The sequence below is a fragment of the Crocodylus siamensis genome, chromosome 5 (assembly GCF_052110815.1).
Source record: "Crocodylus siamensis isolate JL-2025a chromosome 5, ASM5211081v1, whole genome shotgun sequence".
In the NCBI taxonomy this organism is placed as follows: Eukaryota; Metazoa; Chordata; order Crocodylia; family Crocodylidae; genus Crocodylus; species Crocodylus siamensis.
Genome location: NC_143399.1, coordinates 173908105 through 173923925, shown reverse-complemented (window position 1 = coordinate 173923925; position 15821 = coordinate 173908105). Strand labels below are relative to the sequence as shown.

Below are 15821 nucleotides of genomic sequence, written 5' to 3'. Positions count from 1 at the left end.
ATGTTTTTTGAAGAGCTACTCTGCACAGTTGATATATGGGTAGTCTGTACCCTTTATAAAATCACTACTGAGATTAAGTCTCTTTTAAACTAGTGCTTATTCTCATAATTGGGTCAGATACAGGCTATTAACTTGCAAACAGGGAGACCATTATAATTAACCATAGGGGCTGCAGGCCTAAGAACTCATGCTTCTTTGATACAGTGTGCTCCTTTGGTACATATATAACGTGTACCAGGAGCCAAAAGCACTCTCATTTTGAAGAAAGACAGACCTCTATGTATTTCCTAAATGTCATGTTAAGTTTTAAATAAATATTTCTGGTATTGTGCATGTAACAGCACATTATATTGCCCTATATTCATACGTACTAGGGCTGTACAAAGCTTCGGTCACTGATTCGATTCAGAGGAAATTTGGCCCGACTCGGTGGCCAAATCTCCAAATCTGAATCAAATCAAGAGACCCTTTAATCTCTCCAAATCAAATCAAAACTGTCCAAGTCGATTCAGAGAGATTCAGAAAGATTTGATGGTTTGGCCATATACACAGCTTTAATTTTTTTTTTACATATCCCAAGGTAGCAGGCAGCTCATCAATGCTGAGATGCTGGGGCAAATGGAGCATCCCACAGGAGTGCGGGAAGCTCCCCAGCATGCTCGGCAGCAGACCCAGAAGTGGACCAGAAGCACTTCTGGTCTGCTTCTGGGTCCCCCGGGAAGCACACTGGGGACCCCCCCTCCCGCGCCCCACTGGCTCAGCGACTTGTGCCTCCTGGGTCTGGGGGGACACCTGGGATCCCCCCGCAACCTATTGCTGAGCCAGGAGGGCCCACAGGAGCCCCCTGTGTGCTCGGTGGTGGACCCAGAAGTGGATTGGAAGTACCAAGCAGGCCGGGGGGGGCAGTGATGAATCAGGACAGTGGTCCAAATCAACTAATTGAATCACTGTCCCCAACTTGGGCCAAATCCGAATCGAATACAGCCTGTTTTGCACACCCCTAATACATACCAGTTTTTGGGTTTTTTGTCACTTATGCCAAGATTTAAATTATTTCATTATTTGCCTTTTGAATGCCTTTCCCAGGAAAGAGATTCAAAGTAATCCACTGAAGAGTCTAATATTTCTATATATAATCACAGCACCTAGGCAATCTTCTAAGATAACTCCATACTGGGTTTCTGAATATAGCAGTAGACCACGTATCACAGTCATCGCATTGGTCACGTTTTCCCCAGTAGGTGAATCCTTAGGCCATTTACCCAGGACAAGGGAGAGCTGATTTCTAGGCCCTTATCAACCTGAGAGGATTTAAGTTCAGATATCTTTCTACAAGTGTGTCCTCATTACTAGGCTGAGCGAGGGCACTTAGCAGCTCTCCTTTTAAAGCTGTGCCAGTGCCAGAGGAAGAATGAGCATGAGGTTTTCTGTCTCTGTAGCCTATGGTTTAGGATAGGCTGAGAGAGGGAGATGGTTCTTCCATCTCAGCAATGCTTATTCATTTTACATTAGGTGATCATTGATTAAAAAAGAAAGACAGAAATAAATTCAGCAGCTCATATTGTAGCCTAGCACTCTCTTCTCCCAGAGGCGTGTCTTAACCAATTTAAGATTGCTTCCAGCTAGATCTCCTTCTAGCCCCTTTATTCTTGTACTCAAGGCTGCCCAGCTTCAGCAGCAGGGGTTGAGAGTGCCCTCACTCAGCCTGTTCCATTGCCAGAGCTATCTCCTGGGAAGTGGGAAATCTGAATTTAAATCCCTTCAGAGTAGGTCCTAGAATCCATTTAAGAGCCAGATTCAGATTGCATCAATAATTACATAAACAGACCTTGGGTGGGAGTTTGACTATCTATCTAACATTTGCATTATAACATCATCTAAAAAGTTGTGTGTTCTCACATCTGTTTTATGTTTTTATTTCAGAGAGTGAAGGTGAATGTCCGTCTCACGTAATAGTCATGTGTCGAGGTCGAATATTTGCCTTTGATGCTGTGTATGAAGGTTGCATGCTGAACCCTTCAGAAATTTTCAGGTTTTCAAACTATTTTGCATTAATTAAGCCTTCTGAGATCTGAATATATTTGCAGAGCTGCAGAACAAAAAGATCTGGGTCTTGCTTTTAAAATAACAGCACCCCATGGCCATTAAGACTACTGATACTTATATTTGGAGTGGCAGAATACCAGTCTTCTGTCATGTTACTTGTAAACTATAGTTCCTGTCAGTTTGTCAAGGAGAGACTTTTGAAAGTGAGAATTTCAAATCAACCAAGTCCATTTAAGCATATTTTTAAGTTTTAGAGGAATTGGAATTTTCCCTCTATAATTGTACTTTAACACATTTTGCATCTTAAGTGACTTCAGCTAAAGATCATCTCCATAGTTTTGAAAGTGTTTAGAGGTAGGGAGAAGGAAGCTTACAGACATGAAACATCATTTCTTATATTTAATACTGCAACATTTGGTAACATCATGCAAAGGTAGGCTGCTAAAAGACATTTATGTAGCAAGTAATTATGAATCAATGGTGTTGGGGCTGTTGATGTTAACCTGCCAGAATTATCTATGAAGCAAGTTTTCTTTAATAATATCTTTTGTTGGACCAACTATATATAGTTAGGGGAGAGATTAGACAAAATAAAGTGCTATCTTTTTCTCAGATCTAGAAGCCTATGGCAAATGTCTGTAACATATTTCCTTTGCCAACCAATCCAAGTAATAACGCAGAATCTATCAACAACATCATCATAACAAAAAAACCCCAGCAGAACCACCCTCTTTTCCCTCTAATCCCTTCTGACCACATTTGAAACATAACTAGAACTGTGCATCTTAGGTTACTTAGTGGCAAGGGTGTACGGTTTTTCCCACTGCTGAACACAGCAAAGGTAGAACTAGGCCCCAGCCTACACAGGCTGATAACATTTTAAGGGTCTTTTGTGTCAGCTGAAGATCCCTGGGACAGCAATAGTGTATTTACCTCTTATTCACTAGGACTGGGAAAATGGCCTATTTTTTGCTCTTTTGTGCCCATGAAACACTGCATAAGAGCTGTACTGAAAGAATCTAGTCTTCTGTGCTGTAGTCTTAGATTGCTAGAGCAGATAGTCGTGTTTACTGGTCTTCAAAACCAGCTTGTTTTCTCTCCAAGAGACTGCTATGTATTCTTTCTCCTAATCATGGAAATTCAGAGTAAGCACTTATAACTACCTCTTTTTGAACAATTATAATCAAAACACTTCCAAGAAGGATTTTGAATATTCAGGAGAGCAGAATGTGATGCCCATTTACAGGTGACAAAACTATTAGACTGCTATTAGACCTGTCAAGCATTATTGTATGCTTCAAGTTAGTTACTCTGATGGAGTTTCAGACTACCTCCACTGCTATCAGTCCAGAACATTTGGGCTAGTACTCACTGAAGGAGGGTATGTATTGTATTGTGGTAGTACTGTGTAGTACTGTGCTTACTGAAATGTTTTGCTATCAGTTAATTTAAAAGAAGATGTATGGCTAAATCACTTAATTTTGAACACCCTACAAGGGAAAAATAGAGTTAGGCACAAATGGGAATTTGTACCTGGCAAAATTCCAGTATTTCAACATCTGTATTAAAGATATTTCAATATCCTTGTCCCTACATTATATTATATTAAGCAATATAATGCAGGGACAATAAAAGCATCAAAAAAAGAAATACAATCAAGCAAGTGCCTAAGAAATTTCAAAAAGAAATGTAAAACTCTAGAACTCTTGGTTCAGAGATGATACCTTTTATTAGACCAGCTAAGAAATTGCAGAAGTTTTCCCTTCCTCAGGCTTAGGGAAAATTAAAGATGATAAAAAGTCCCCATAGAAAGAAAATAAACTTCATTTTTGCACAGAGGAAGCTGAAGGTGGAAGTCTGCTCCTCTGGGTCCATGAGAGTGTCTTTGTGAGTTGCTCTTTGATGTGCAGATAAGACAGGATTCCTTCCCCGGTGATGTCAGATGGCAGGCAGGGAGGTGTAGAAATCTTTCTTGTTTATCAATTAAGTTTAAATCCAAAATCAGCTAAAATTCAGCATCTTCCATGTTTCAGGGATGTATTTGGTAGCCCGTTGGTATAAGACAAAAAGAACTTTTATTTTTCTTTAATTTTCCCTGAACCTGAGGAAGGGCTTGTATACCCGAAAGCTTGCAGAAAAAGATTTTTTGTGTGTGATTTCTTAGTTGGTCTAATAAAAGGTATCATCTCTGAACCAAGAGTTCTAGAGTTTTGAATTTCTTTTTGTCTCAGACCAACATGGCTACCAAACACATCCTAAGAAATTTCAGAAACGTGTTAACCCTTGCAAAAAATTTAAATCTTAATGCGACTTACAGGTATGGTAATAGTACTTAACATTTTACCTTATGTTGGATGTGTTATATTGTCTTATTTTGGATGTACAAATGTATCCTGTGAATGCTGTTTAAATACTAGTCAGTACTGAAGTTTAACAGGTAAAACTAGCAAATTAAAATATATGCCAAATAGTAGAATTTGCATTAAGTATTCAGATTGGTGGTTGTTTGTGGATTTGAATAGAGGACAGGACAGAAGAGGAACAGCAAAGTTGGTGTAAACAGAACTGCATTTTCAGACTGCATTACAAAGGTGTGAATCAATAGCTTTTGAAGTACAAGTAGAAGCAAAGGCTTGCATAATATCTGAAGTACAGGTATGTGCAAAGGCAACACTATATGGCATAGTTCACGTGCAGCCCTCTGGGTTGGACTACAAATACTCCCCTTTCTTTTTTTCTTCATTTGACCAAATATAGGAACAAAAGTTTAACACTGGAATTGTATGAATTTGGACTTAGTACTAAAGAAACAATATACAATTCTTGTTATTTATAATTGCCGATGACACCAAACTTTGGGGCACAGCATCCACACCTGAAGACAGGAGGGCGATCCAGGCTGACCTGGACAGGCTCAGCAAATGGGCGGACGAGAACCTAATAGTGTTTAACACTGAAAAATGCAAGGTTCTCCACCTTGGGAGGAAAAACCTGCTGCATCCTTATAGGCTCGGCAATGCTACACTGGCTAGCACTATGGAAGAAAGAAACTTGGGGATCATCATTGACTACAAGATGAACATAAGCCTTCAATGCGATGCTGCGGCTAGTAAAATGACCAAAACGCTTGCTTGCATCCATAGATGCTTCTCAAGCAGATCCCAGGATGTCATTCTCTCCTTGTACTCAGCCTTGGTGATGCTGCAGCTGGAGTACTGCATCCAGTTTTGGGCTCCACAATGCAAAAAGGATGTGGAGAGGCTTGAGAGGGTGCAGAGAAGAGCCACACACATGATCAGAGGTCAGGAAAACAGACGTTATGATGACAGGCTGAGAGCTATGGGGCTCTTTAGCCTGGAAGAGCGCAGGCTCAGGGGTGACCTGATGGCCACCTATAAGTTTATCAGGGGTGTTCACCAGAATCTGGGGGAATGATTGTTCACCAGAGCGCCCCAAGGGATGACAAGGTCAAACGGTTATAAACTACTGCAAGACCATTTCAGGCTGGACATAAGGAAGAATTTCTTTACTGTCCGAGTCCCCAGTGTCTGGAACAGCCTGCCATCGGAGGTGGTTCAAGCACCTATATTGTACACCTTCAAGAGAAATTTGGGTGCTTATCTTGCTGGGATCCTATGACCCCAGCTGACTTCCTGGCCCTCGGGTAGGGGGCTGGACTCAATTATCTTCCAAGGTCCCTTCCAGCCCTAATGTCTATGAAATCTATGAACTCTTTACTGTCAATGTTTGCATAGGTAAATATAACATTCATTAATATTCAAACAACCTGGCTAGAGACACTGGCATATATATTTATTAGCTGGAGCTGCCATCACCTATTTATAATATAAGACAATAAGAAATAGAGCGTATCTTGATTATGGTTGTTCTACTTCAGGAGTGCACAACCCCAGCCTGCAGGCCAGATCCTGCCATGGAGTTGCATCATCTGACCCATAGGATTCCTCACATGTCCAAAAATTTGTCGGTGGGGGAGCAGTGGCAGCTTTAATTGCCACTTCCCTACTTCTAATTGTGGCTATGCTGGGGGTGGGCGACTTGGCCGTGGACTGGCCTCACACCACTCAGGCAGACCAAAGGGCCAAAAGGTTGGGCATCACTTGTCTGCTTGAAATGCTTGCAGTGCTATTTTGGTCCCTATATGGTCTTTTGTACATTCTTTTAAAATGCATTTTTTTACTAAAATCCTCGCTCCCCCCTCATTATTTACCCAGTCCAATTTCCCTTCTTTTTGGATCCAGAAACAAACCTTATTTTTGCACTTTTTACCTCCTCCCAAAATATGGGGATTCACGTTAACTTTTAGAATCAAAGGACTATTTAACCCCTCCACACCTGGACAGTGCGCTCCTTCCTGGGAGGTTCCTGAGCCCCACCTGAAGGGAATCATGGCAATATTGAGGCAGCCGATAAGCGATTTTGCAGGCTGACCATGGTGTTGGCTGCTATTTTTGCAGGCTTATTGTGGCGAGCCTCCCCGGCCTCCCCCCCCGATTGGCTGAGAGAGTTCTTTTGTGCAACCCCACTCCTCACCACTGATTGGCAGAGAGGGGCAGGGCCACATGAAAAACAGCCCTCTTGGCCAGTTGGTGGCAGAGGGAGGAGGGGGTGGCTGCCATCGTGGCTGCTCCCCTTCGTGTTGGCAGCTTCCCCCCACCCCCCAGCAGACTGCAAGGCTGGGCCATTAAAGTATGCTTTTCTGAAGTCCAGTGCCTTTATTCAGCTGCACTCCTTTCCTTTTCTTTGGATCTTGAACTCTTGTCATTTATTTTATCTTCATCATCATCAAAGTTACCTTCCACCTTCACTCTCATATAACGTGAGGAAAGTTGATACGCTTTTCTCAAAATTTCAGATAATTTCAACAGAGATTCTCAACAAACATGTCAGAGCACCCAAAGGTGCTATGAGATCCTTTGAAGGCTGTGACGTGTGAGAGGAGTTAAGTTAGGTGTGAGGAAATAAGCAGATAAACCCAGGCTCAGCTTCAGTCCTTGCGTGGCCATGCCCCTGCTGCCTGGCCCCTCTGCCTGGGCCCACTGTAATAAATAAGTTTGTTTTTCAAATGAGGTGCCATTCCATTCACAGAAGTTTTAGAGGAATGCCTTGAATCAATGGATAGGTGCCTTGAGTCTAAAAAGGTTGAGTACCACTGACTTAGCCATACTGTAAGCTGTGGAAAACAAAATACTGAATCTTTGTTGTAGCTCACTAACATGAGTATCAGCTTCGTTAATTGTGGTTTTTTTAATCTTTACTTTTAAGGCAATTTACATATATCCAAAAAAGGTGCCATAATGAACCCGATGGACCAGGGCTGGGAGCCTTAACAAGCAATGAGAGAACCAAATGGGCAGAGGTTGGATACTTTCAGTTATTGATCCTTGATAAAAATGTTGAATTTGCTTAGATTTGCATTCTTTCAATAATTCAGCTACTTATTCCATGTCTTCTAGGCACGTGAATATCTAATCAATCTTGATCCAAAGAATTTAACTCTACTAGAGAAGATTCAGAGAAGTTTGTTTGTGGTATCCTTTGATGATTCCAGTCCCCATGCAACCTCCAAGGATTACAGCCAGGTAGTTTGGGATTTCCAAGTAATTTTACTCTTCTCTATAAGAAACATGTTTTGTTAATACCTGCGTTCCCTCAGTAATGTATTGGCTGTTTCACCATTCCTTCTTGGCCTCTCTAAGGGAGATGTGCCTGAGGATGTGGGCATGACCAGCTGATCCCCACAACCTGCCTATTCCAGGATGCAGGAAGTAAAGGTTGTTTAAAATTATCTGCTCATGCTCCTTTCCTGTGCGGGCCCCAGAGGTCTTCACAAGGATCCAGCCTTTTCTTTAAACCCTTGACACCAGGCTTTTTGCATATTGTTTTTCTTTAGCTAGATGTGTTGGCTCCATTGTAAATGTGTCTGCTATGATTGACACATGAATGACTAGTGCCTCCCGAGACTTGGGGGGGCACCATGGCAGCGAGTGGGGACTCTCCACAGGTGCTGGCAGTGGTGTTGGTGTGGGGAAGAGGTGATCGGGGACCACCTGCAGACACTGGCAGTGTTGGCAGCAAAGAGGGGTGGGTAGTGAGCGGCAACTGGCTGCAGAAGCAGGTGGCGGCTTCATCAGCAACCAGTCTCAGGGAGGCACGTGCCCCACTGTGCCTCCCCTATGCCTTGCCTGTGGATTGACACATCCTTCTTATCTCTTACTATATAGATCTTGCTCAACTCAAAAGCGAGGATCATAGTTATTTTGTGGCTCATCCAAGACCGATCACCTAATTACTATTTTCAAGTTGCAGGTTGCAGGTTGTTAATAATACAAAAAGCATCCAGATATTTTTGTCTGCCAGAGTGCTGGCATGCTTTCAGATATTTCTGAAAACCCGTAAATGAATCTGTGATTTAGATTACCAGGTTGGCATTAGCAGGAGATCCAACCATACGCTGGGGAGATAAATCCTACAACAGTATCATCTTTTCCAATGGGACAGTTTGTTCAAACTGTGATGTAAGTAAAATACTGGTTTTGTTTGCTTATTAGATCTTTAGGGATATCCTGGCATTATATATTTTTTCCTGCCCCTGCCCCCTCCCAGGTTAAAATTTGTTTTCCAGTAGTACAGTCTGCCCAGGTCTGTTCTTCTCAGTAGAGTTATATTTTGCCAGTCTGGCTATCGGATAATCAAAAAAGAAGTTGGGCTAACCATGTAGTGACTATCAGTACAGGCAGAAGAGCTAGAAATGTAGTTGCTTAACAAGGCCTTAAATTCCACACAACCCAGTTAAACATAATATAGGAAGAGGAATGCAAGTGGAAAAATGTACGGTTGATTGATTTCATTCATATAATAACCGCAATGTTACATCTTGTTTTTTTAGCATACTCCCATGGATGGCATGGTTTTAGTAGCTCTGGGCTCCTATGTAGACGAGAAGATTATTGAAAGTAAAGGAAAATGGGAGGTATGTATCTAAGTTTACAGCATGATTAGTCAGTGTTTTGCCTTTTATAAATACCTTCTTTTTTTAATACAGGGATCAGATAAGATTCGGGATATCCCATGGCCAGAAGAACTTGTTTTCACACTGAACCAAAAAATGCTAAATGAAATTGAACATGCTAAGAAACAGTATTACCAGCAGGTAAACTGTCTATACCTCTTGTTTTGATTATATTTTTGGCTTCTCTCCATGCCAGAGTTTAAATACCACTAGGACAAATTTACCCATGACATAGTTCCATTGAAGTCAGGGGAGTTATACCAGGGGCAAGCTTGATCCGTTATTTTGCGATTTGAATTGAACAAGATTGTGAATGGAACATTTCTTGAATTCTCCCACGATAACATTTTTTGTATTTGTTAGGCAAGTGACTTACAATTAGTGAATTATGCCTTTACATCATTTGGCAAAACACTGACCAAGAAGAAGAGACTTCATCCTGATACATTTGTTCAGCTTGCCTTGCAGTTGGCCTATTATAAACTTCATGGACGGTAAGAAAAAAAACCCGCATTGCTCAGTTTGGTAATTAAAAATTATTGTTGAACTACCTAAAAAGTCTGAGGAAAATATGAAGAGCTTTCATTTGTGTTGTGTGTTTTGCTAGTCATGCATGGACGAAGAAATCCATGTCATAATTACAGTTTCTGTGGTATAGGTTGTAGCTGTGTTAGTCCAAGGACATAGGCAGACAAGATGTTTTGCATAAATCTGATATCTTTTATTAGACCAACTCAAATAGTTGGAAAAAATTCTTTGGACGCTTTAGGGAACAAACACCCTTTATCAGGCTGTCACGGTCCTTTGGGTAAATCTTGTTAGCCTCATAGGTCCTGATCCTATACCAGTGACCTTTTCCATTAACTTCAGGAGTAGGAGTGAGTACCTTGTATATCTATTTGATGCTTGGACCTGTGTTATATGTGTAGTAATGCGGAGGACAGTTAGCCAGAATTTTTAGTTTTCATTCCAGTAAGCTGGACAGGTAAGCGAAATGGTTGGTCCATAAGGCTCTATATCTATTACACACTACAAATTACTCATTCTTATGCACAAGCCCTGGTGCAGATGAAAACTTTGGTCGGTGACTAAGTGTCATGCTGATATCTTTCTTCCAAACTCCCAAAAAGGCTTACTTTTGCCATCTTGTCCCCACCACCACCAAAGCTTACCCAGAAAATTTGGAACAGCAGTATGAAGACGTGGACAATATAACAAGCAAGTTCCTTTCCTTGCACTTTGGACACTTTGGTCAGGTAGGTGAGGAAGGATTTATCGTGTAATCCCAGCCAACAGTTATGGAAGATTGTGCTGATTATGAATCTCTTCCAAACGCCACTGAATCAAAATGGCAGGTCCTCCCCAACCCCACCTGTCGATTTGCTTTGCTACTCTCCAAGTAGAATTTAATTTAAATGTGGGTCACCATATATATTACAGATATTTACTTTTTTTCTGGACAGGGCTTGTTTTATCACAATAATGGAAATCAGTCATTGGCTAAAGATGATTGTCATCTGCAGTGACACCATATTCCCTTCACAAGTCATAGAGAAGTAGGGCTGGAAGGAACCTCCAGAGGTCTTCTAGTCCAACCCCCTGCCTGAGGCAGCACCATCCCTATCCAAACTATCCCAAACAAATCATAATCTAAACTGCATAAAACAACCCTGCATAAGATAATCTTGACACAACATAGGCCTAACACCCTAACTTTCCACAGGTAAAGCAGGGGAACCACATCAGCCATTGTCCTCCTCCCATTAAGTGTTGTCAGTACACACTCGAGGTCCTGGATAGAGGACCACACCCCCACTACAGAGGAGGGCAAAAATCCCCACAGTCCATACCAATCTGAGTATGTGATAAAATTCTTGCCCCCAGATATGGTGATCAGTTGGGCCCTGAGCAGAGGGGTAAGACCCTCTAGCTGGGAACTTCCAGCTTTGGTCCTAGCAGCAATATTGGCACACCCCAGTCAAAGTCCCCAGCTTTGGCTATAGCCAACACCCAACATTCCTTAAAAATACCCTAACTCATATAAAAGAAAAGGGGGTAGGGTGTGGGGACAACCAGCAAAGCCCAGAAGCATGGGAAATACCCACAGCAGAACATATGCATAGCTACACCTAGGTCATCCCTGACCAGTGACTGTCCAACCTCTTCTTGAACACCTCCAGTGATGAATAGTCAACAACTTCTCTAGGCAGTTTATTACATTGCGTCATTGTTCTAACAGGGTGCTTCTACATGCGTGCTTAACTGCCCAGTAGGCTAATTTGCTGCGGTGTAAAGCATCACAGTCCATATGTGCTTTGTTAATGGACCAAATAACCACCTAAATGAACGTGTAAATGCTGACCTGATCATAAATTTTACCTGCTCAGTCCAGACAGCAGGGGGGCATACCCCTGCCTGCCAGCTAACCAGAAGGCTTCATTCTTTAGGCACTCTTGTGCCCCTGCCAGCTCCTTCTGATTCTGTGACCTGGAGCCCAGGGCTGACCCTCAGAACCTGCTGCCAGCCTAGAGCTGCTCTGTCCCGGCTCAAACTGCTCTGGACCCAGGCCCATGTGTAGGTGCATGCACTGCACTAATTGAACATTTAGATGCACCCACAGTTTTTCCAGATATCCAATGTAAACTTCCTTTGCTGCAAGTTCAAGCCATTTGTCCACGTCCTTCTCTCTGCAGCAAAAAAGAAAAGGTACTTTTCCTCTTCTTTATGGCAGCCCTTTAAGTATTTGAAGAGTGCTATCATGTTCCCTCTTAAATGTCCTTTTTAAAATGGAGCCCAGAACTACACAGTACTTCAGATGAGGCCTAGCTAGTGCCCAGTAGAGAGGCACTATCACTTCCTGTGACTTGCACCTAATGCTTCTATTGATGCACCCCAAAACCACATTCACCTATTGTGTGGCTACATCGTGCTGGAGACCATGTAAGGTGATGTGTAAGGGGTGCACATGAGTGCACATGCAACCCCTGAGATTGGCCGTGAGTCCCTTGGAAGCGCCAGCTGCAAAACTGGAAGCGCACGTCGGGTTTCGCTGCTAGTGGTTCCAGGCTCGACGATTGGCCGTTAGGGGAACGCTTCCCTACCCCGCACTCCTTGGTGATCTGGTGGCCCCCAGACTCCCAAGTCCTTTGCTATACAGCTTTCATCCAGTCAGGTATCACCCATTTTGTATTTGCATTTTTGATTATTCCTCCTGAGGTGTAGCACCTTGCATTTATTCAAATTAAAGTTCATCCTGTTAGCTCTAGCCCAGCTTTCCAATCTGTCAAGATCCTTCTGAATGATGTTCACATCCTCCAGTGTATTTGCAAACCTTCCCAGTCTTGTGTCTGCAAAGTTGATCAAGAAGCTTCCTATGCCAACATCCAAACTGTTAATAAACACGTCGAATAGCACTGGGCCAACGACTGAACCCTGCATGACTCCACTTAAAACCTGCCATTCTGACATAGACCCATTCATAATTATCCTAAATGCTTGCAGCTATTGAGCCAGTTATGTATCCACCATATAGTAGTTTTATCTAGCCCACATTTCTCTAGGTTTTTTTATGAGAAGGTCTGTGGGACCTTGTCAAAACCTTGTTGAAGTCCAGGTGCACAACATTCCCTTCATCTACCCAAATAATTAATTTGACAAATTTCATAGATTTCATAGACATTTGAGTTGGGAGAGACCCCAGAGGATCATCGAGTCCAGCCCCCTGCCCCAGGGGCAGGAAGTCAGCAGGAATCATAGGATCCTAGCAAGATAAGCTTCCAATTGTTTCTTGAAGGTGTTCAAAGTGGCTGCTTGAACTGCTTCCGGCAGCAATCTGTTCCAAACTTGGGGGCTTGAACAGTAAAGAAGTTATTTCTTATGTCCAGCCTGAATCGGTTGCGGCAGAGTTTGTGATCATTCGATCTTGTCATCCCTTGGGGCGTTCTGGTGAACAAACATTCACCCAGATACTGGTGGTCACCTCTGATAAACTTATAGGTGGCCACCAAATCACCCCTGAGCCTGCGCTTTTCCAGGTTGAAGAGCCCCATGGCTCTCAGTCTCCCATCATAAGGTCTGCTTTTCTGACCTCTGATCATGCGTGTGGCTCTTCTCTGCACCCTTTCAAGCTTCTCCACATCCTTTTTGAATTGTGGAGCCCAAAACTGGATGCAGTACTCCAGCTGCGGCCTCACCAAGGCCGAGTACAGTGGGAGAATGATGTCCCGGGATTTGCTCGAGAAGCATCTATGGATGCACACCAGCGTTTTGGTCGCTTTACTAGCCGCAGCATCGCATTGCAGGCTCATGTTCATCTTGTGGTCAACCATGAACCCCAAGTCCCTTTCATCTGTAGTGCTAACCAGCGTAGCACTGCCGAGCCTATAAGCATGCTGTAGGTTTTTCCTCCCCAGGTGGAGAACCTTGCATTTTTCAGTGTTGAACACCATCAGGTTCTCATTCGCCCATTTCCTGAGCTTGTCAAGATTCACCTGGATCACTCTCCTGTCCTCAGGTGTGGATGCTTTACCTCAGAGTTTGGTATCATCAGCGAACTTGACCAGTCGGCTTCTGACTCCAATGTCCATATCATTGATGAAGATGTTAAATAGTATAGGCCCTAGGACAGAGCCTTGAGGGACCCCACTGGTCACAGCATACCAAGATGATTGGCTCCTGTCAACCACCACCCTCTGGGTCCTACCGCGGAGCCAATTCCCCAGCCAGCGGATCGTGGTGAGGTCAAGGCCGCAGTTAGCTAGTTTAGCCAAGAGGTGATCGTGGGATACCAGATCAAAGGCTTTTTTAAAGTCAAGATATACAGCGTTGATCTCTTCCGCCTTGTCCAGGTGATAAGTCGCCTGGTCATAAAAGAAAATGAGATTGGTCAAGCAAGACCTACCCGCAACAAACCTGTGCTGGGTATCCCTCAGAATATTGCCATCAGCTAGTCTGTTAAGGATGGTCTCTTTGTTAATCTTTTCCAAGACCTTTCCCAGGATAAAGGTCAGGCTGATGGGTCTGTAGTTTGCCGGATCTTCTTTCCTCCCTTTTTTGTATATAGGCACGACATTGGCCCTCTTCCAATCATCAGGAAGAGATTAGGTTTGTTTGACATGATTTGTTTTGCATAGGCCCATTTTGGCTCCTTGTGATCTACCCTTCCTCTTCCAGATGCTTACAAATGGCCTTGCTTAGGATATGCTCCAGTAACTTCCCAGGTATTGAGGTGGTTCTTGCCTTTTTTAAAGAGGGGTACTTCATTCACCCTTTTCCAGTCCTCTGGTACCCGACCTGTCTCCCACAATTTCATGCCTCTGGGATGAAGCTCATTTGATCCTGCTGACTTAAATTCATTCAGACTCAACAACAGCTCATATACAATCTCTTTTGTTATAGCCTCTTTCAGCTTGGGTATCTGGCTGCAGCTTAATTTTTTGTGAAGACTGAGGTAAAGTAGCTGTTGAGTAGGTCCACCTTCTTTGCATCTTAAGTTAGGAATTGCCCCTGGTTTGTTAACAGAGAGCCAGCAGTTTCCTTGGTTCTTGTTTTCTGGCCAACATACTTGTAGAACCTCTTATTGTTGTCCTTAGCCTCCTTTTGCCAAGTGCAGCTTGTTCTTTATCTCTGCCTTCCTGATTTGGTCCCTGCAGGTTCTTTGGTGACCTACCTGTTCTTCCATTGTTTATATGCTTTCCTTTTGCATTTGAGGCATCTTAGAATCTCCTTGTGCAGCCACATTGGTCTCTTGCTATTCTTTTTGTGCTTCCATTATGTCAGGACTGTTTCTTGTTGGGCACCCAATACTGGGCCCCTAGAAGCTCCCAGCCCTCCTAGGCATCTTTATCTTTCAGTCTATCCTCCCATGACACCATGCTTATTAACTCCTTGAGTCAGATTAAACCTGCCTTTTTGAAATCTAGGGTTTTTTTAATCCTAATTTAGCTGACCTCATGTTTTCCCTGTCTCAAGATCTGGAATTCTATTATATGATCATTTCCTTTGAACTTAGTCATCATCTTCACATCCTCCACCAGTTCTTCCCTGCTGTTCAGGACAAGATCTGATCACCTAGATGTATCCTTCACTTTCTGGAAGAGAAAGTTGTCTTTTCCATAAGTTAATAACAGACGTGACATTTTATGTTTGGCTGCATTTTTCTTTCAGCAGATGTCCAGAAAATTGAAATCTCCTATCAGCATCATCCCAAAGCTTTTTGATAGATTTTTCACCTGCTTGAAGAGTGCCTCATTCACCTCCTCTTCCTAATTAGGTGGCCTATAATAAATCCCCACCATTATAGCAGTGCTGCATCTTTCAGTTGTTCAGTGTTATTTCTGGCAGTATGGTTGGTACCTACATGGACAAGCTAGAAGGGGTAGTGGTTTGAGGGAAGCTTTAGCAGACCATCTGTGAAGTCCTGAATTGGGCTCCAGGCAGGCAGCACACTTCCCAGGCCCACAAATCTGGACAAGAGATTGGTGCCTTTGTCCCCTGCTCTTCTCTTCCTTCTTGGTGCAGTGGTCTTGGAGCCGCTGTCCTTGAGATCTTGCATTTCCTGCTCTGTAGTCTGCTACCTCCTCTGCCTCATTCCTACAAATGATCTCTCCTTACCCACAGCGTGCCTGACAGTGGTTGGTGACTTCAGTCTGCTCGTCTTCATTTCTGGGGGCCCTCCTTTGAGTAGTCACGAACTGCCACGTCTCCTCATTGCCCCTTGGCCACTCCAGTACCAGCCTCTCAT

The 15821-nt window shown here is 43.2% G+C and overlaps 1 protein-coding gene across 1 annotated transcript in view; it reads left to right on the top strand.

The window, feature by feature from the left end:
* Positions 1 to 15821, top strand: part of CROT (carnitine O-octanoyltransferase) — a 41354-nt gene that overhangs the window by 14230 nt on the left and 11303 nt on the right. Inside the window, exons 6-12 of the mRNA XM_090047184.1 lie at positions 1924 to 2032; positions 7333 to 7426; positions 7524 to 7649; positions 8484 to 8585; positions 8957 to 9040; positions 9113 to 9220; positions 9443 to 9573. Coding sequence (XP_089903310.1) covers positions 1924 to 2032; positions 7333 to 7426; positions 7524 to 7649; positions 8484 to 8585; positions 8957 to 9040; positions 9113 to 9220; positions 9443 to 9573 — 754 coding nt within the window. The remainder of the gene's footprint in view (positions 1 to 1923; positions 2033 to 7332; positions 7427 to 7523; positions 7650 to 8483; positions 8586 to 8956; positions 9041 to 9112; positions 9221 to 9442; positions 9574 to 15821) is intronic.